Source organism: Stomoxys calcitrans, chromosome 4 (genome assembly GCF_963082655.1).
Source record: "Stomoxys calcitrans chromosome 4, idStoCalc2.1, whole genome shotgun sequence".
Taxonomy (NCBI): domain Eukaryota; kingdom Metazoa; phylum Arthropoda; class Insecta; order Diptera; family Muscidae; genus Stomoxys; species Stomoxys calcitrans.
This window is the reverse complement of record NC_081555.1, coordinates 179,807,332-179,830,127: the sequence shown is the minus strand read 5'-3', so window position 1 is coordinate 179,830,127 and position 22,796 is coordinate 179,807,332. Positions and strand designations below refer to the sequence as shown.

Below are 22,796 nucleotides of genomic sequence, written 5' to 3'. Positions count from 1 at the left end.
GATCGTTAAAGTTGAAATTTTTGAAGCTTTTCCGCGTTGTGCTGTGTTTTCAACGCGACGCTAAAAAACAACGTTCGTTACCATATTGGTTTTGTTGAGTTTTGTTTTTGAGCGTCGCGTTGCAAAAATGCAACTCTGTACATAAATCCCACACAAAAAAAAAACCCTGAAAAGTTAAAACATTTGCAACTTTGACGCTTGAAAGCGAGCGTCATTCTGTGTTGCTTCACGTGAAGTAGTGTTTTTGGTCGTGAAAGCTAATATTGTTGCTTTTTTAACATTTATTTGCAGTATTTGCGACGCTCCTCAACCCGCTCATTCTGTTGTGGCCTTAAGAAATGCATTGATATGCAAAACGAATTTTCGTTACCGGTTCCGTTACTGAAAATGAAATTTTCTTTGTATAACAGGTTGACATAATAAGCATTGGTGAATTTTTTTCTTGCAGCCATGACATAATTACCAGGTAGTGTACCGTAAACAGCTGAGTACAATTTTTTTTTGCAAAGTGCTCTATCTGTCAACGACTTTTGGTTGTGTGTGTATAATAGTTAAGAACCATAACACACACAAACAACGAAAATGGCGCGAACTAGTAACATACAGGGTGGCTGATGAAAGCCGCTACCAAAAAAAAATGTAATAACTTTTTTTCTATTTAATAATAATAATTTAATAATTAATTTAATTAATTAATTAATTAATTTAATTAATAATAATTTAATAATTAATTTAATAATTTAATTTAACATGAATAAAAGAAAAATGTATTCCATACACCGAAAAAAAAATGTAGCAATATTCATCAGCCACCCTGTACAAACATCGATTTATAATCTTGGTCGCATTTCTAATAATTTCTCACTAATAAAGTACATATATGTCATTTCTATTGACAAATAACTTTATTTAATGTTGCTTGAAGCTTTTAAAACATACATTTTCATTTGTAGCTGCAAGCAAGATATATTCATTTACAGGTAGTGGCAGTTGCCCAAAAGCAAAATATTGAGTCCACTATCTGTCAAAATTAGTGATTAGTGCAAATCTGATTTTGTGTTTGGAACTAGTTCGCGCTATTTTTCGTTGTTTATATGTATTATAGTTCTTAACCATAATACACACACAACCAAAACTCGTTGACAGATAGTGCACTTCGCGAGAAAAAATTGTACTCAGCTGTTTACGGTACACTACCTGGAAATTATGTCATGTGGCCCAAGAAGCTTAAATTTTGGCTGATTTGGTAGAAACTTTGTGCGTAAAATACACATGCGCCCTTCAACTAAGTTAAGTTGTGTAAATTTCTTAGTAGAATCCAGTAGAATCCCTGGTGGTGGGTTCTCAAGTTTGAGTCCGGCAGAACTTGGCACATTTTCACACATTTGTTTAACAAAACTGTTTTACTTATGAAATGAAAATATTTAAGGAAGCTTCAATTGAAATGATTTGCTGTTACTTTGACTAAGGTACAATGTTGTCTTTGCTCCAAAATATATTTTCTAACTTTGAATGAATTTCATTTAAAGATTTTTGAAGAATGAAGATTTTTGGCCTTATTCACAAAACTTTATGAAGACAGTTCTTTAAGGAAATATGTCAAATTATTCCATTTTAAATCTACAATAAGCTTTGTTTATAAGGTCGTTTGTATTTAATCTGTAAAGTAAGTACGAGTATGATTTCAAGTAAAATATCTTCCACCAAAGAAAAATTTTTCATAAAAAGAACTAAAAACTTTCATTATTGTTAGTAAAAAATTTTTCACTAAGGTTAATTTTTCTTAAAAATTTTGGAAAATTGGACATCTTAAATTTAAAGAAGTAAAAGCGTGCTAAGTTCGGCCGGGCCTCCACCATGGATTCGATTTTATTGAGTCCTATGCGCGGTATCTCTTTTTAGGCAAACAAAGAATATTAAATAAAAACTGTTAATGTATTGGAGTTATATCAAGCTATAGTCGAATTCGGACCATAAATGAATGCTGAACATTGCAGAAGTCATTGTGTAATATTTCAGTTCATTCGGACAAGAATTGCGCCTTGTAGGGGCTCCAGAAGCAAAATCGGGAGATCGGTTTATATGCGAGCTGTATCAAGCTATTGATCGATTCAGACCATATTAGATACGTATGTTGGTCATGAGAGAAGACGTTGTACAAAATTTCTGCCAAATCGGATGAGAATTGCGCCCTCTAGAGGCTCAAGAAGTCAAGAAGTCAAGATGCAATATCGGATTATATGGCAGCTATATCAGGTTATAAACCGATTTGCGCCATACTAAGCACAGTTTTTGGAAGTCATAACAAAACACTTCATGCAAAATTTCAGCCAAATCGGATGAGAATTGCGCGCTCTAATGGCTCAAGAAGTCAAGATCCATGATCGGTTTATATGACAGCTATATAAGGTTATGTACCGATTTACACCAGACTTAGCACAGTTATTGAAAGTAATAACAAAACACCTTATGCAAAATTTCAGCCAAATCGGACGAGAAATACGCCCTCTAGTGGCTTAAAAAGTCAAGACCCAAGATCTGTTTATATAGAAGCTATATAAAAACATAGACCGATTTGAACCTTATTTGGCGCAGTTGTTGAAAGTGATATCAAAACATTACGTGCAAAATTTCAGTCAAATCGAACGAGAATTGCGCCCTCTAGAGGCTCAAGAAGTCAACACCCAAGATCGGTTTAAGTGGCAGCTATATCAATACATGGACCGATGTCAACCATACTTAAAACAGTTATTGGAAGAGATACAAAAACACCACGTGCAAAATTTCAGTCAAATCGGACGAGAATTGCGCCCTCTAGAGGCTCAAGAAGTCAAAACCCAAGATCGGTTTGTATGACAGCTATATCAATACATGAACCGAGATAAACCATACTTAACACGGTTATTGGAAGTCATAACAAAACACATCATGCAAAATTTCATTCAAATCGGACGAGAAAAGCGCTCTCTAGAGGCTCGAGAAGTCAAGACCCAAGATCGGTTCCCATTTGGCCCATTTACAATCCCAACCGATCTACACTAATAGAATGTATTTGTGCACAATTTCAAGCGCCTAGCTTTACTCTTTCGAAAGTTTGCGTGCTTTAGATAGATAGACGGACATGGCTACATCGACTAAACATGTCATGACGATCAAGAATATGTATACATTATAGGGTCTTAGACGAATATATGGAGGAGTTACAAACAGAATGACGAAATTAGTATACCCCCATCCTATGGTGGAGGGTATAAAAATAATAAAATCCTTTCAAATTTGTCAGTGAACAGCTCTCAGTTCAGTGGTGTCCAAGTCCGTCGGTCTGTCTGTTGATGGAGTGTTATAGTGTCTTTGAGTCTTCTTTTGTTTTTCATTTGTTGTTGTTGTTTTTTTTACAAGGAATAAGGCAGCAATATTTAACGTATTACTATCGTGTTTCTTTCGGTTCAATTTTCTTTTATTCGTTTTTTTTGTTTTTTGGTTTTATAATAACTTGGCTAAATCGATCCTCTCGTAGTCGTGGCTTCATCCTTAAGCCCCCCACCCCAGGGAGGTGAGGGGCCCAGAAAGCGCCTCTTCAATTTGGTTTATTCTAAAATAAAAAACAAACTGTCAGCTAATTAAAGTAGAATTTGATTATAATCATTTGCACATTGTGACGCGTCTGCTTTCGCTGCTTGTCGTTTTTTTTCCTGTGTCTCTTTTAGCTTCGTCCAATTGTCATTTCGATTCGTTTAGGTCGTTACATATCGTTCGTATTATAACTAGGCTAGGATTTGTTGTTGGTTTTTGTGTCTCTTTTCTTTAAAAGCGTATATTAGAGTCTAAACTTTTTACAATATATGTTATATGGTTGTGGGTTTGAATGGTTGTTTTAAGCGTTTACAAATAAATTAATTTTAAAATTTTCGTTTTTTCTTTGTATTTTGTTTTAATGTTCATTCATTTACTTATTTAAAATCTTACTTAAGTATCAAGTAATAAATTAAAGTTAGTTGTGGGTTGCTTGGTTTTTGTTTTTTTTTTGTTTTCCCTCTCTTACACATTTCGTTTAAAGTTTTTTGTTTGTTTTTAATCCAATTGGAAATTTTGGCTTACAAAGTTGTTTAAATTTAATTTTAGGGTTTTTGTTTACTTAATTTGTCTTCCGATTTGTTTTTCTTTTGCTAAGGTTTGTTTTTTTTTTGTTTGTTTTGCTTTTACTTACTGCGTAGTTGGGTAAGTAGTACAATGTATATGTATATTTATATATGTATAAGTAGGTATGTAAGTAGTTGGGATTTATGTATGTACTAGATATGTTTTTGTATGTGTGTGTTTTTTATGTATACAATTTAATTTACATGAAAAAGAAGACTAACTACGGGCGACTTAGGCTTAGAGAATTTTTGTTTTCTTTCTTTCTTTTTTGTTTGTTAAGGATGTCTCTATGGTTGTGTGGATGGTACTATTTTATGTAATAGTATTAGTAGTTATAATTGTATAGATATATATATGTTATAAATACATATATGCATACTCGACAATTACATGAACATGCTTAAACATGCATACATAATGAAGACGAGGATGGTGATGATGATGATGATGATGCTGCTGCTGCTGCTGATGGCTGTGAGATGGCTATGAGACTAAAAAAAACTCTTTGTTACTATAAAAACAACAATGCATTTTGGGGTTAAGGATCATACGACAATGACTGCTGGCTCTCCTTCTGCTTGATTTTTCTTTCTCTAAACTAGTAAATCCAAAAAATAACGAAAACACAATAATGGTAATGTAGTGGGGTTTAGGATTTCACATGGACTATCTTTTCGTATGCAAATATGTACACATACACACGTACGCACTAGAGCAAGTGTCTGTAGTGCTTCCTCGTTTCATCTTAACTTAGCTTTACTAACAATAATGATTCTAATAAAAAATGCAAATATACTATATGTACCAACAACCACAGATGCTTTGTCCAGACTACTTTGGAACATGAAGTGCAGCGAAGAGTTTAGAATTTTAGGCTTATGGAACATGAAGTATTTAGTTTGTCGTTCGTTTGGTAGTTCTGAAATGAACTAGTTTTTAAACTGACTACACCGTCATTGTAAAGTAATAATTTCAATTAAAGACTAGTTACAGAGAAGCTTTAAAGTGTTTAGGATTTTGATTAATTTAAACCGATAATTAAATCGATTGTATCCGGTGAAAGTGCATACCTTATGTCCCATAGCAGTTATATCGAAATATGATCCGATTTGAAATATTAATAAGTACAAGTCATTGTTCAATTGTGTACAACAAAATGTTGGTCTTTTTAGTAGCTATATCTAAAAATAAGCCGATCTAAACCATATATGAACATGAATGTCGAAAAGCTTAACATAAATCAATGTGTCAAATTTCAGTTAAATCGGATTATAAATGTCAAGACCTTAAATCGAGATATCGGTCTATATGGCAGCTATATGAAAATCTTCATCGATCTAGACCAAATTGCAGAAATTTGTGGAGGGGCTTAACTTAACTCTCTGTCCCAAATTTCCGCAACATCGGACAATAAATGCGCCTTTTATGTTCTCAAAACAATAAATATATATCGCAGCTATATCCAAATCTGGACCGATCTGAGTGAAATTGAAGATGGATTTCGAAGGGCCTAACACAACTCACTGTCCCAAATTGCGGCGACATCGGACAATAAATGCGCTTTTTATGGCCCACAAACCTAAAACCGAGAGATCGGTCTATATGACAGCTATACTCACTGTGGCAAATTTCAGCAAAATCGGATAATAAATGTGGCTTTTATGGGCCTAAGACTCTATATCAATATATAGTCTGATATAGCCCATCTTCGAACTTAACCAGCTTATGGACAAAAAAAGAATCTCTGCAAAGTTTCAGCTCAATATCTCTATTTTTAAAGACTGTAGCGTGATTTAAGACAGACGGACGGACATGCCTAAATCGTCTTAGATTTTTACGCTGATCAAGAATATATATACTTTATAGTGTTGGAAATGGATATTTCGATATGTTACAAACCCCCATCCTTCGGTGGTGGGTATAAAAACATCAGTCATAGAAAAACACTATCTACAAAATTTCAGGCAAATGGAGTAATAATTGCGCCCTCCAGAGGCTCAAAAAGTGAAACTTTGAGTTCGGTTTATGGCAGCTATATCAAGTTATATACCGATTTAGACCATACTTGCAACAATTGTTGGAAGTCATACCAAAACGATATATGCAAAACCATGTTGGATAAATACTGAGCCCTCTAGAAGCCCAAGAAGTCTAATCGGAAGATCGGTTTATATGGCGGCTATATCAGGATATGGACTTATTTAGACAATACTTGGCACAGTTGTTGAAAGTCAAAACAAAATACTTCACGCAAAAATTCGGCTAAATCGGATAAGAATTGCGCCCTCTTGAATTGAGCTTCTCAAAAAGTCAAGACACAAGATCGGTTTATAAGGCAGCTATATCAGGTTATGGAACGATTTAAACCATACTTAGCACAGTTGTGAAAAGTCATAACGAAACAAGTCATGCAAAATTTCAGTCAAATCAGGTAGGAATTGCGCCCTCTAAAGGCTCAAGAAGAATAATCAGGAGATCGGATTATATGGCGGCTATATCCGGTTATGGACTGATTTACACTATACTCAGTACAGTTGTAGGGAGTCATACCAGAACACTTCATGCAAAATTTCAGCCAAATCGGATAAGAATTGCGCACTCTAGAAGCTTTAGAAGTCAAGAAGCAAGTTCAGTTTATATGGCAGCTATATCAGATCATCAACCGATTTCGACCACATTTGTTGGAAGTGATATCAAAACACCACGTACAAAATTTCATCGGAAGAGAATTGCGCCCTCTAGAGGCTAAATAAGTCAATACCCAAAATCTGTTTATATGGCAGCAATATCAAAACATGGACCGATTTGAACCATACTCAGCGCAGTTGTTGGAATTTATACCAAAGTACCATGTGCGAAATTTCAGTCAAATCAGACGAGCATTGCGCCCTCTAGTGGCTAAAGAAGTCAAGACCCAAGATCGGTTTATATGGCAGCTATATCAACACATTGACCGATTTGGCTCATTTACAATCCCAACTGACCTACGCCAATTAGAAGTATTTGTTCAAAATTTCAAGCTCCTTGCTTTACTCATTCCAAAGTTAGCGTGCTTTCGACAGACGGACGGACATGGCTAGATCGACTTAAAATGCCATGATGATCAAGAATATAAATTCTTTATGGGGTCTTAGACTCATATTTCGAAATGTTATTGACGAAATTAGTATACCCCCTATCCTATGGTGGAGGGTATAAATAGGGGAAAATTGCCATCTTCGAAAAACCATGTCAGCTGATTACTTTCACATAATAAGTGCTTTCATGCACTCAAAACTTTGTTCAAATTTGCACAAATCGTTACTGGAAGTCGTTCGCGTACTTTATTTGCCAGTAGAAGAGAGCGGGAGAGTGCATGAAAGCGTGCTAAATTTTGAGAGTTTGATAATTGAGAGCTTGTAAATTTCTATCGGAGCTTTTTTCTCAGCAGAAATTTGCAGCATCGAGCAGCTTGTATTATAAAAATCAGGTGTTTAATTAAAATAAATAGCAAAAGAGAGTAGGCTATTCTTAATCCCCTGGAAATGTTTACTGGAGAAGTACGCGAACAGATTTAATCTAGCAAGCGATCAGCCAACACACAATTTTTTTTTTTAATTGTCGACAACACAGTATAATTGGCTTACAGTCCTTATGTGCGTTGCAAGAAATTAGTGGCTTTTATTGCGAATCTGACTCAAAGCGAATTTTTATACAGTCAATTTTTTTTGGATTTGATTCGCATACAATAGTTGCTTATGGACTATATATGCAGTACAGAGATTACACTTTGTTTATTGGCAAATTTGTTATACCCTCCGCAATAGTATAGGGGTATACTTATTTCTGCATACAGTTGTAACACTTCGAAATTTTGATCTAAGATCAAAAGCAAAATGTTAAGACTATCAAGCGATGTTCTCAGTCTGACTGCCGAAAGGACACTAACTTTAGAATGAAATCTAATGAATGTAAATCTAGTCACTCGAAATATTGCAGCAAAACTTTCCATTGACAGGGCAGTTGGAATTGTAAATGGTCGGAATCGATTCATGTTTAGGTGAAGCTCATATATTAACCGGTCTTCCAATTTAACTTATTGACTAGAGGGGGCAATTCCATTCCGATTCGGACCAGATTCGACGTCCTGAGTTGTATTATGACTTCCGACATCTATGCCAACTAAAGTCTGAATCGGTCAAAAATTTAATAAATGTAATTCCCATATTATTCGATCTTTCAATGCACTTCTTGAGCATAGCGTCTTTCAATGTGTAAATAGAAGGAATAGAACACGCTCAAATCGAAAAAAATTACATGTGCTATTTATTAGTTTCGTTTGTATCATACGACATGTACAACTCTACATGTGCCAGGTTTGACAACTACATGTTAGTTACATTTTTTAAACAAAAGAGGGCGCGGATACCAATTCGCCCCATACTATTATGGATACACACTTCAAACCAAGTACTTACTTTATTCGCATGAAAATTGTCTATTACTTAGTTGAGAAATATGCCGCATTCTATTGAACGACATGACACAAACAAAAGTCAACGAAGACTCACAACAAAGGCAACTTCGATGCAACAGTGTATGTTGCATGTGACTCAGTTCGTGAGCAAATAATTATATTTGCAATTAATTGAACCGAAATTCGTATTGGCGCAGAGACATTTCGCTGGTAATTTGATGAAAGAACTCAGTAGCACTTCTGCGAACCCAGCATTTTCTTTGTCACCATTTTATTACAATGCGTTTTGATAGTTGCTCTAGTAAAAAATTCAAATCAGCACAAGTTCGTTTTTCACAGTTGATTCGTGATTACTTGTTCGCAACACTACAAAAATCTCAATGATAATCTAATACTTTTACTAAAATTGTTTCATAAATGATGAGGGAATGTCCTATTGAATGAAATCTGCGTATTTTTTTTGCTTCAAAATCTTTCATCTAAAAAAGTAATCACGAAAAAATTTCGCTAGAAGCGAGTATAGTACCAACCATAAGTCTGTAATCGGCTTATTCTGCTCTTTAGATGCGAGAAATAACCCTGAAGAGATCTATCAGTTATTTCATTTTTTTTTATTCTATGCCCCTAAGTTGGTTCAAGCCTAGTATCGTATTTGCATACAAGTGATGTATTGTATTAGCCTCGAAAGACGGGCATTGACATAAGAAATGTTCCAACGTACGATCTTCTTCAACACACCCCATACATACATATGCTGTCATGAGCCACATATGTAAGTGTTACCGTACATCGATCTGAACCGGCCTTATCTTTATTCTCTTTTGTTCAGTCAGCAGAAGTAAGCTGCCACCCTAATAAAGGATATTGTCCAAAACTATATGGTATGTAGTAAAGTAAAAGGTAGATAGGTTTGAATTCAATTATGGTTACATTATAGGCAATATTTTCACACTTTAACTCTACCTTATAATGGTTCAACATCTGTAAATAACCTAAAATCATGCTTAATCATGTTCCTTCGCCATGCAAAAGCATCATGGTTGTGGTTCGTTTGTTTTTGTTTTCTTTTCGTTTGTTATGTTTGCGCTTAGAGTTGCCATAGGTAAATAATTAACACTAAAAATCACAATATGTTTTTCTTTTGCTCTCTCTCTCTCTCTCAATCGAGAGTTCGATCGTTATAAACGCCCTCAGTCTGATGCTTCGTTACAATGGCGTTTTTATATTCACGTTCACTTCACCTTGGGTTTTTAGACATGCGTTGCCAATGCTCCCTTTTTGGTAACATTGCCATTAGAAGGCAATATAAATTGACCCGAAGGACTTTGGGCTGTTGTTTGCGCTGTGGTGGCCGCCGCCCCAACAGATGGTGTACCCACCGCCGATTGTTGGGCTGCCAAAGGTGTGGCCGCAAGTGTATTGCTGCTCGCAGTCAGATTTGAACTGCTGCCACTTACACTGGCCGGTCCATTGTGACCTCCGCCAATTATACTTGTGGGTGTGCCAAAATTCTTGAGGCTACCCATAACGCCACCATTGGCCAGGCTGTTGGCGTTCATGTGATTTCGGGGTGCATGATAAGGCGGTGGTGCTGGTGTGGCCGCAGGATTGGCTGTGCTTGGAGGCGGCAGAGGTGGGAGTATGGAGGAATTGGTACGCAGATATGGATTACCGTATATGGCACTAAATCGACTATCTATGCCATTCTGTAATAACGGTTGTCCTGTGGTAAGAATAGGAAATAAATGTTAGTAACTTTTTGAGAGAGTGGAATGCTTTCCTTAACGTACCTAGGAAACCATTATTCAGTTGCTGCTGCTGTTGCATATCGCTGCGATTTCTGGGCAAACTCATATTGCCCGTTGTGGTGGCAGGATTGGAATAATGCGGCAAGGTGGCCGAACTTATACTTGTGGAATTACTCTTCGATACTGAACCCATATTCGCCTTGCTCTCATTGGGTGGACTATAATCCAAGGCGTACTCGAAATATGGGGCATAGCCATTCACTGATTCTTTGTAGTCTTGATTTTTGATGTTTTTAATGTTGCAGGAGCGATTGTAACGATCACCGAAATCGCCGGAAAATCTAGAAAGGAAGATAAAACGTAAGAAGGGTAATAAAAATAAAACGAATAAAAATAACAATGCTGGCATTACTAATGGAATTAACCCCAACATGTAGGATAGATTATGCCGGGTAGTTGTTGAGTCGCTTTTGGGCAAGTGCGACATCCCCGGAAGAGCTTTTAGATACTCTACAATCATTTTTATACCCTCCAACCATAGGATGGGGGTAATAAGTACACCCCCGTTCATAACAAATCGAAATATTGATCTGAGACCCAATTTATAGTATATATTTTCTTCATCGTCTTGGCATTCTAAGTCGATTTAGCCCTGTACGTCCGTCTGTGGAAAGCACGCTAACTGTCGTAGGAGTAAAGCTAAGCGCTTGCAATTTTGCACGAATACTTCCTATTAGTGTGTGTCGGTTGGAGTTTTAATGGGCTTAATCGGTCCATGTTTTGATATAGATCCATATAAGCCGATCCAGGATCTTGACTTCTTGAGGCACTAGATAGCGCAATTTTTATTCGATTTGCCAGAAACTTTGCATCAGGTGTTTCATTTTGACTTTCAAAAACTGCGCCAAGTATGGTCTGAGTCCGTTGATAATCTGATATAGCTCCCATATAAACCGATTTCGGATCTTGACATATTGAGCCCCTAGAGGGCGCAATTTTCGCTGAAGTGTTTTGGTTTGACCATCAACAACTGTGCTTAGTACGAGCTAAATCGGTTCATTATCTGATATAGGTCCCATATTAACCGATGTCGGATCTTCACTTCTTGAGCCGTTAGAGGGCGAGATTATTAACTGATTTGGTAGAAATGAAGTGATTTGTTTCGACTTCCAATAACAGTGGCAAGTATTGTCTAAATCGGTACACAACCTGATATAGCTCCCATATAAACCGATCTCCCAATTATACTTCTTGAGCCTCAAGAGGGAGTAATTCCTATCCGATTTGGCTGAAATTTTGCTCAAACGACTTCTTCTATAAGCTTTAACATTCGTGTTAAATATGGTCCGAATCGGTGCATAACCTGATATAGCTCCCATATAAACAGATCTTCCAATTTAATTTCTTGAACCACTATAGGGCGCAATACTTATCCGATTTGGCTGAAATTTGGCACAATGAATTCCACTTTGGCCTCCAACAGCCAAACCAAGTATGGCCCCAATCGGTTCATAACTTGGTATAGCTCAAATAGCATAGCCATTCTTAACCATTGTCCTTTGTTTGCCTATAAAGAGATATTGACCGAAGAACTTGACAAATGCGATCCATGGTGGAGGGTATATAAGATTCGGCACGGCTGAACTTAGCACGGTTTTACTTATTTTATGACATTGTTCTTCTCTAAACCCTGGATGCAATGTCTTTGTTGTTGGTGTCTCTTTGAGACGAATTATATTTTACTTACCTTTCATCCAGTTTAACCGGTCCCGCCAGCGGTACACCCAAAGTGGCACCCTTCATTTGAACATCGGGCATGGGGGAATGCGTTAGATTAATGGCCAAACCATCTGAGGTTGATTCTGAATACTCTGCGGCTTCATAGGCTTTGGCACGCATTTCATGCTTTAGGTCACTCAACTTATCGCCTCCCCTGGAAGCTTCGGGTATAACATCAGCTGGCATGGGCTTTTTCTTGCTGCGCTTCATGTAAACAATAACGAGCATCACAACCATTATGATAATGGCCACTGAGGACATAGAGCCCATGACCACTAAAAGGACGGGTACAGAACCGGCTGAAAGTGAGATAAAAGTGTTTATCTTTCAAAATTAGTATAAGGCCACCAACTCATTGGCACTGTCCACTACTTACGTTCCGGTATTAGAGTGATTAACAGAGAATCACTGCCATACGAGTTAACCACTGTGCAATTGTATTTGCCAAAGTGATTGGAACGACTCTCTTTGATGATCAAGGCGGCCCGTACACCCTCAGGCAAATGATGTTCCTCGAAAATGTACAGGTCAGGATCGGCAGTGGACATGTTTATGATTTTCCCCTCATAGGACCATAAAATTTTATCTGCCTTAGGTATGCTAAAGGCCAAACAGTCGATTTTGGCTCGATTTCCCACTGCTCCAAATTGAACTTTATGTGAGGTGATGATGGGGGCTCGCTTGACATATATGGTGGCTTCCGAACCGATTTCTGGAAAACCCTCCACCACGGCTTTGCAGTAGTAACGTCCCGCTGATTCGGTGGAAACTTTTAAGGTAAGATTGGCAGAAGTGCCCACCACGCGATCAGCATTCTCATTTATCCATTCAATCTCTGGAGTGGGATTGCCATCAACATCGCACCTCAAAGTAACGCTGGCACCTAAATCGGCTTCCACCGAGGCTGGTCGGGAACGAAAGGCGGGACCATCTGAAATGAAAAAATGATCTCTGTTATGTTCTCCATACTTTAGCTTAAGTTTGAAAATGTACTCACAGCTTATATCCAAGGTTTCACTTTCCTCACTTTTGCCCACCGCATTCACTACCTCACACTTGACAATGGCATCGTGGTATTGGCGCGATACATTGTGGATAATCATACGTGTGGTATAGTCCCCGGTTACCAGTTCGTCATTGACGAACCAGCGATATGATTGAACGGGGGGATTGGCATCTGCCTGGCAGGAGAGTATGACCTCAGCGCCTTCGGGTATGCGACCCCCCGCCAAGGCCCCACCCACCACGGACACTGTGACTTTTGGAGCATATTTGACCTCCAGTAAAATTTTCGCTGACCTGTAAGTGCGATCAGCGGTATTTTGGGCTTGACATGTAAATGTGGTATTGTGGTGTTCCTTTTTCGGAGTCAATTTCAAAATGGATTTTGCAGTAACACGGCGGCTATCAGCCAAAGGTTCCTTAACATCCTCAATGCCTTTGGTCAGTACATTGCCCAGGCCATCAATCCAGGTGATCTGTTAAATACACAAAAATTAGTGAGAAAATCTTTAAAGTTATACTCAAACAAATTTTCAATTACCTCTGCTGCTGGTTTTCCTCCCACCGAAACACATTCCAGTTCAATTTCCCTATCCTCTGTGGTAACCAAATGATCACCTTGCAGTATCTTCGGGGCTTCGGGTGGCACCAAAATGGTGATCTTGGCAAATCTGGATCTTATGCCCGCTTCTCCATTGGGTCCCGGCCCCACCTGACATTGATAACGCGCATCATCATCCAACATCACGGGAAATATGTCCAAGGAAAAATCTCCCTCCTCATCACTACCCACCATGGAGTAGCGTTCAAATCCACTAAGATTTCGATGTTGGCCCAAACCAAAATCGTCTTTGGTCCACTGCAAAGCCCCCACCTTTTCCATGACACGACAGGGCAGTGTTACTCTTGAGCCCACCACCGCTGTCTGATCCTGAGGCTCCATGGCAAAGTGTTGACCCTCCGTGGGCGACTTCAGATTATCCTCACTGCTGTAGTGTATGTTGGAATTCTTTTTCGTCTTTCCCTTAGCCGCAACTGTGGATACTTGAAGGCTGACAATAAGGAACATAATGAGTAGACCATAATGGATTGGAATGTGGCGTTGTTGTTGCTGTTGATGATGGTGGTGGTTGTATTGGTGGCTGCTTCGGCCATATGGCAAGGGACTTTTCGATTGCATATTCTGTGATTTATCTTATAGCTGTGCGAACTATGTCAGGATGAAAGCGCCTGCAAAGAAAACACAATGGTGTAGTTGTATGTTAGAACTACAATGTGTATGTGATGACTGCTATGAAAATTGCACATTAAATGTTAGTCCCAATCTGTTTAGTATTCGATAAAAAAAATGGTATTGAATAAAACCAGGTATTTAATATTCTATAATGATTTTAGTTTGAATTTCTATTACCCAGAAAGAGTGGCATTGAAAAACAAACTTAAAATTGCTCTACTTGTACTTGTTCTACAACTTTTGCTTTATATTATTGGCTATCAGTATATGCTGTCAGCAACATCAGCGTGCAAAGCTTCCCTGCTTATATTTCACCCACAAGAAGAACAACATCAAAAGAAAGAAACAACAATCACCATTTATTCTTTTCTCCGATATCGAAGACCACACAGGATAACCAATAAATAGTTAACGTTTTCCCATAAGCGTCAGGCATTAAAGGCAATCAAAACAAATTTACAACAATAACAACGACAACTTAACGGTTCATTCATTCAAAGTGTTTGTGGTTCTTCTTCAAGAGTCGCATTAGTTTGAAGTTTTTTTTTACACTTTTCTAAAGGGGTCGCATAACAAAGAGAACACTTGTATGGGCCATACACGAGTGACAGGAAGACCAAGGTTAAGTGAGAGCGAGAGAGAGGCAGCGAAAGAGTGTGTGAGTGAGAGTGCGGGTGTGGATGCATTATTGTTAAGAGCTATCGGTAAAGTGTGAATAAGGTGAGAGTGCATAACAAACATTTAGAAATTTCAAGGTCGTCGTCAGCAGGCAAGTACATTGTATGTCTGTAGGTGTGGGTTTGAGTACAACCATTCAGCCATACATGTTCTTCAATGGTGTTGATTGTAAACTTTTGCTCCTCTCCCTCATCAGTATTTGGGGTCAAGTTTGTTTGAATTCATATTTGTGTTGTTGATGAGCAAAAAGGAAACTGGCAACTGTATTCACACCCACCAACGGGTAGACATACCAATAAATGGGTGTACTCGTATGTGTGTATGAAGCGGCTGAGTTTAAGTAAATTGCGTTAGGCTTGTAAGGGCATAGTCAGCATGGTAGTCAGCGAGGAAGGTAGGTCGAGGTAGAAGCAACAGCAGAATGAAAGTCAGCAAGATATTTGCATGTAAAGAGTGTAGAGTAGTTGAAAAGTATAGCATAGCTTTCCTTTGAAGGTTCGGCACCAAACACCCTGCAGCAGATGTGTACCCATTCAGGGAAAACAAAAACAAATCATGAACATTTTTATATGAATTTCCAAGAATCCTTAGGTGGGATGAAAGGCCAAAAGCCAAACCAGTTAATGTTCGCTTGATGTGCAACAGCAGCAGCTGTGGGAGAGTGTCAGCGTGTGTATGTGTGTGTGCGTTTGGCAAATGAATAAATTATAAAAAAAAACAAGAACGGACAGAATGAACCCCTTGTTAAAATTTACGTTTTATTTAAAAGGTCGTCTTTACTTTGTTTCCGTACGCACACTCAGGACCCACTCACGCACACACACACTTACAGTGATCAAGCAAACCAAACTGGGCTAGAGTTATACCGGCTTTGGGTCTGTTCTTAATATTTGCGAAAATCCTAATTAGTATGAAGAAAATACATAAAACAAATGGCTAAAGAAGAAGAAGAAGCCGAAAAGGAACGAACACAGGCCAAAGAGAAGTACTTTGAATGTACTTTTCCGCCATACATTTAGGTATGTAAATGCCGTCTATGAGGGTATAATGTTACGGGGCCTAGGTAGGGTTGTGTGTGTGTGTGTTTGTAGTACTACCATCATCATGAAAAAGGACTTCTACTTTTATTTCCCCCTTCCACCCCCACACAGGCTTATGCGATAAATTTTGTAAAAGCCAACACAACGAAGAAAACTTTGAAGTCTCTTGATGTGCGTGTAGGAGGGGAGGGAGGCAGGCAAAAAGGGCTGCTGCTGCTGCTGGCGGCTGGCTGCCTTTACATTTTTCTAGTTGAGGTAAGGCCAGAGGTTCTTGTTGTTGCTATTGCTGCCACTTACAATGGGCGCGTTTTCCGGGGCAACAGTTGGGTGAGCCGTTGTCGAATTGGCATCGTTGACTGTTGCCAGTAGGGCCATATTCTACTGTCTCGCTAATGTGTTAATGGCCCCTATATAAACTTTACATTGCTCGTAATAGCGTTTCAAAAAACAAAAAAAAGAGAAGAAAGAAGCTCAACACGCACACAGACAATTACTTAACAACTCATGACACGCGTTCCATTGAACTTCAACGAGGGCGATATGGTAACCAATGAACATCAATTGATTGGGTGATCGCAAAATGTTGACTTGGAAAGATTTGGGAACAAGAATCGAAACTTTTTTTTTTGAGAGAAAGCTTTTAAAGTTTTTTTGGATGGCATGCCATACATTGATGAAAAAGAACATTAGCCACTAGCTTTTGGAAACTATTTTTAGCTTCACGGACCGAAGTATATAACTGACTTTAATGTCAAAGATAACGCCGAAAAACGATTTACACCATCTGAAACGAATTCACAAATGTGGGCGGAAGGAGTGGTCATGTTCCCGATCACCAACAATTAATACAGAAGTTGAAACTTCTTTGTGCACAAGTTGCGAAGACCTTACACCAATTTATATCCTCTTTCTTTCCTTCAGTGGTACGCCCATAAAAACAATTGCTGAACTAAACCAATTGGCTCATAAAAGTAAATCATTACACAGGTATAATCAGACTAAACATAAAGGGATGATGTTCATAAAGGTCGGCACATAAAATTGGCAAGGTGCTTTCACGAAATCATTTCCCCACGTTGACAATATTTTCAACAGAGCTGGTCATGATAATTACAACGTTGGTGTATAGTTTCGCAACGTGCTTTATCAACCAGTATATCACTCCTTACTCCGTACCCTATCCCCTTCCAATTATGGTCAGAGAAAAAAACGCAATGTGTTTTGCCATTATTTGCCTACGACTATTGAGATGTGTGAGTGATAGTTTGTACCCAAAAAAGAACTTTATGCCGAAGTCCTGGATTCGGAAAATTTATTCAGAGTCCGAGTCGAAATTTAATTAAATCCGACCCACCGGTTCTGTTTATGCTACGAATGTTATAAATCTGTGCGTGTATCTTGACAACTGCTAATGCCTACAATATTGTTGTCATCTCTGGAACTTAAAGAGAACTTCATGAGATCGTGCTTCTGAGCCCAGTTTGGGTTTGTGTAGTTGGCGACAGAATCAATTGTAAGTTCACACGAACAGTGTAAACAACTTCGTGTGGCTTCGTTCGGCTGACTTTATTTCAAAGTTTTTCTGGATGTTTGACGTTACTCACACAAGCACAGTTTGGTTTTTGAATAGCGTTAGGGTGCCTATTACTGTTTTAAATCAAAAATCGAAAACTCAATAAGAAATCTTTAAATTGACTGCATCTCCAAAACTAAGCGTGCTACAGCAAAACGGACTTTAATTCGTAAATCCATCAACAAATTCTCCACAAAAAAATTTGTGAAAATTTAAAAAAAAATTAAGCTCTAGGTTTTGAGGATTCAATATTTTTTTCGCACCACCGTAGGATAGATGTGAATAGGGTTATACTTATCTAGTCATGCCGTTTGTAATACCTCGAAATATTGATCTTAGAACCCATCGTCTCGAAATTCCGGGTGGATCTAGCCATGTCCGTCTGTCGAAATCAAGATAGCGGTCGAACTCGTGAAACTAGCCGCTTGAAATTTTGCACAGATACTTCTTATTAATGTAGGTTGTAGGAGATTGCAAATGAGTCATATTGGTTTAGATTTGGATATAGCTCCCATATAAACCGTTCTCCCGATTTGACTTCTTGAGCCCGTGGATGCCGCAATTTTACGTTCCAAATCCATCTATAACCTGATATAGCTCCCATATAAACCAATCTGCATATTTGACTTCTGACCCCTAACAAACCGCAATGCTTATCCAATTTGCCTGAAGTTTTGGATGTAGTATTCTTTTATGAGCTGTCATATAAACCGATCTTGGATCTTGACTTTTTGAGCCCATAGAACGCGCAATTCTCATCCGATTTGGGTGAAATTTTGCATGAGGTGTTTTGTTATGACTTGCGATAACTGTGTCAAGTATGGCACAAATCGGTACATAACCTGATATAGCTGTAATATAAACCGATCTGGGATCTTGACTTCATGAGCCTCTAGAGGGCGCAATTCTCAAATGATTTGGAAGAAATTTTGTACAACGGCTTCTCTCATGACCTTTAACATAGGTGTCTAATATGATCTGAATCGATCAATAGCTTGATACAACTCCCATATAAACCGATCTCCCGATTTTGCTTCTAGAGCCCCTACAAGGCCCAATTCTTATCCGAATGAACTGAAATATTACACAATGACTTCTACAAGGTTTAGCATTCATATATGGTCCGAATCGGACTATAGTTGATATAGCTCCAATAGCACAACAGTACGTATTCAATATTCTTTGTTTGCCTAAAAAGAGATACTGCGCATAGAACTCTACAAATGGGATCCATGGTGGAGGGTATATAAGATTCGGCCCGGCCGAACTCATTTTTTTTAAATATTTAAGACCTTTCTCAACTTTTTTCAATTTTTTACCATTTAAAAACAACAGAAAATGTTTGCTGATACAGCATACAATTACGGCTGTCCTATATTCAGCACACATTCTGCTGTTAAAGCAAACATTTTTGCTGTTTTTACTAACAAATTTCTCTGAGTCTACCAAGTACGGTCTACCATCTCCTCCCATATAGCTCCCATACATACCGACCTCCCAATTTGATATCTTGGGCCGCATTTTTTGTCCAATTTGACTGAAATTTTGCACGTGGTGTTTTATTATGGCTTCCCAAAACCGTGCCTAGTAAAGTCCAAATCGGTCTATAATCTGATTTAACTCCCATATAAATCGACTTCCCAATTTGAGATCTTGTCCCTGAAAGCCACAATTGTTGCCCAATTTGGATGAAATTTTGCGCGTAGAGTTTTATCATGATGTCCAATATCCTTGATGGGCTTTCGTTGGGCCTGACAACCGCAGGTGCCATTTGCTTCATTCTTAGACCTCTGGTCCATTGGGTCAATAACCTGATATAGGTCCCATATAAACCGCTCTCCCGAATAGTCTTCTACGGCCCCTAGAAGTTCTGATTTTTGTATGATTTGGCAGAAATTTGGTATATATTTGAAACGGACTCTTGGCAAACCACCACTGTGGGTTTTGCAAAAAATTTACCCACGCACAGTGCACTTGTGTACTTTCTGCCCTTTTATGTGTGAATTTTTAGCAGAACCCACAGTGGTGGTTTGCCAAGAGTCGGCCAGGCCGAAATTGGCACATTTTGACTTGCTTAATAAATGTAGATTTCAACCGACTGATTATACTACATGCTAGCGAAAAAATGAGGCCTTTTATACTTTCATTGAATTAAACATTAGTACATTTAAGTACGTAAAAAAGTAAATAAAATAATTTGCCAACAACTCATAAGGACCCTTACCGTCCGAAACAACAAAAAAAGCGAAAAAAAAAATATCCAACAAAAACGAAAACGGAAAGAAAAAAACACACAGAGAAAACGTTAAAAGCCTCATAATGTACGCATACGACGAGTAATTCTAATGAATCGCCAAAACGAATTGCCTTTTTGCACACACGCACGTACACGCACCCACATGACCAAGGATAAAAAGGATGTGTGCTGAGAGTGAAATAAAAACAAAAATACAAACAACAACTCGAATGAACGAACCAGGGAAAAAAACAAACGAAATGCGAAGGAAAAAAATTAGTAAAAACAACAAACGTTTAAATACAAAACAACGGAGCTTGAACGGCGACGTTCATGGTATGGTTAAGGCATGGCATGGCTCGGCAAGGCATGTATTAAAGTACGTTAGTTTTGTGGGACAAGGGTACTAGGGCGTGCAGCATATCAAATATGAAGGGGTCAACCACTAACTACCCACACATATACACACAGAGACTCCCAAACATATATGTGCTCATAATTGTAGTTGTTGTCGCATATACTTGACTCTGTACGACATGTAAGGACGTTGTCTAGTATATGAGTAGAGTATGTCCTCATATATGTATGTGAATGAGTGAGTGTGGTGATAGAGGCAATGGTGGTCACCGCGACAAACTAACAAAATTAAAAAACCAACACTCACTCACATTCAGACTCTCAGGCTTACTTAAAACAAAAATTCTTTGGCGCTGGCACTCACTGTAAATGGCCGCATCAAACATAAGTCAGACGGCAGTAGCCGTACTTGAATGGTCCAAAGAGCACCAAAGTCATCGTGGTCGCCGCCGCACTTGCTTGTTGTGTCTGGCCCCAAACGATGAAGGTTTTAACGACAAACCAAGCTACAGACATGGTGTCAATATTGTTGCCGCGGTTTTTAAAAGCCTTTTTGAAAAGCGTGCAAAAAAAAAAAAACTCCAAAGGCAACCCAACTATAAAACTAGGATTGTCATTGCATCCTTGCCACACTTACACGCAAAATCGCGAGCGTACCAAATTGAGGTTTGCTGTTTTCCTTATACATATATACAATATTTCGTAGTTGTTGGCTTGTGTACTTTTTTCCTTTCGCCATTTTCATGGTAAGCCCCAGTCCGTTGTGTCTGTGTCGTCAACGTATAATTTAAAAACAAACAAAAGCAAACACACACGCACAAGCGCTGCATACATACAAGGACATTTGTTTCATGTCTGTGTGTTTGTGCCAGTAAGCCATGTAGTTGAATTGACCACACACATGTACATTTATTGGTTTCCTTTCAACGCTTTGGTGGCTCTTGGTGCTAGTGCTCATGCTCATGCTGCAACCAAACAACTGGCCATGGTATGGCATAAGGCCAAGTAAGAAGCCGGTTTGAGGGTCTGGCTGTTGTCCAATATCTCAAACAAGTATACACACGTAAGAGAAAGCATTTCAAAAACTTCCTAACAAAGTGAAAAAAGACAAAAAGTGAATTTTTAAAAACAAAACTATTAATAAATTTAAATAAGTAAAAAGGCGTTAAGTTTGGCCGGGCCGAACTTTGGATACCCACCACCTCGGGTATATAGGTAAACCACCTTTCGTCATAATCCATAGCAGCTTTATCGAAATATCGGTCCGATTTAGACCAAATTCGACACGGATATTGAGAAGTCTGATGTGTACCAGTCATTGTTCAACTTTGTAGAACAAAATATTGTTTTTTGGTAGCCATACCCAAATATAGGCCGATATGAACCATACACGATTGGGATGTTGCAAAGCCTAACATAAGTCACTGTGACAACTTTCAGCAAAATCGGAATATAAATATGCTTTTTGTTGGTCCAAAACCTCAAATCGAGAGATCGGTCTATATGGCAGCTATATCCAAATCTGGACCGATCTGAGCCAAATTGAAGAAGAATATTGAAGGGCTTAACACAACTCACCGTTCCAAATTTCTGCAAAATCGGATAATAAATGTGCCTTTTATGGGCCCAAGACCTTAAATCGAGAGATCGGTCTATATGGCAGCTATATCCAAATCTGAACCGATCTGGGCCAAATTGAAGAAGGATGTCGACTGGCCTAACACAACTTACTGTGTCAAATTTCAGCAAAATCGGATAATAACTGCGCTTTTTATGGGCCCAAGACCTTAAATCGAGAGATCGGTCTATATGGCAGCTATATCCAGATCTAAACCGATCTGGGCCAAATCGGACAATAAATGCACCTTTAATGGACCCAAAACATTAAATCGAGAGATTGGTCTATATGACAGCTATATCCCAATCTGGACCAAGTTGCACAAAAATGGCGAGAAGTCTATCGCTACTTACTGTCCCAAAGTTTCAGCGAAATCGGGCAATAAATGCGCCTTCTATGGCCGCAAGACCTTAAATCGAGAGATCGGTCTATATGACCGACCAAATCTGATCCGATCAGGGCCAAATGGAAGAAAGATGTCGAAGGAACTAACACAGTTTAGATTTTTACACTGATCAAGAATATATGTACTCTATAGGGTCGGAAATGGATATTTCGATGTGTTGCAAACGGAATGACAAAATGAATATACCCCCATCCTCCGGTGGTGGGTATAAAAATTTAAAGGACCATTTTGTTCGAATTTTGGGCATTCAACACCAGAAATTCTGTTAGAACCCAGCATTAATTCACTAATCGGAAAACTTGCATACAATTGTTTAAAAATGTAAGCTTAGGATTGATACATTTTGTTGATAAGGGCCATTGGCCAATCTAAATGGCCAAAATCTTTAATTATGTTCCGATTTGGCCAAAATTTTTTTTATACCCTCCACCATAAGATGGGGGGTATACTAATTTCGTCATTCTGTTTGTAACTACTCGAAATATTCGTCTGAGACCCCATAAAGTATATATATTCTTGATCGTCGTGA

At 38.4% G+C, this 22,796-nt stretch overlaps 1 protein-coding gene across 2 annotated transcripts in view; it reads right to left on the bottom strand.

The window, feature by feature from the left end:
- Nucleotides 1-9,375: 9,375 nt before the first annotated feature.
- The window catches only part of LOC106087551 (irregular chiasm C-roughest protein), a 133,122-nt gene continuing 119,701 nt past the window's right edge, over nt 9,376-22,796 (bottom strand). For both annotated transcript variants that reach the window (XM_059367876.1, XM_059367875.1), the window contains 6 exons: nt 13,667-14,355; nt 13,121-13,601; nt 12,500-13,054; nt 12,092-12,422; nt 10,387-10,685; nt 9,376-10,319 (listed from right to left, as the gene is read on the bottom strand). In XM_059367876.1, the coding sequence (XP_059223859.1) occupies nt 9,847-10,319; nt 10,387-10,685; nt 12,092-12,422; nt 12,500-13,054; nt 13,121-13,601; nt 13,667-14,305 (2,778 nt within the window). In that variant the 5' untranslated portion in view covers nt 14,306-14,355 and the 3' untranslated portion in view covers nt 9,376-9,846. The remainder of the gene's footprint in view (nt 10,320-10,386; nt 10,686-12,091; nt 12,423-12,499; nt 13,055-13,120; nt 13,602-13,666; nt 14,356-22,796) is intronic.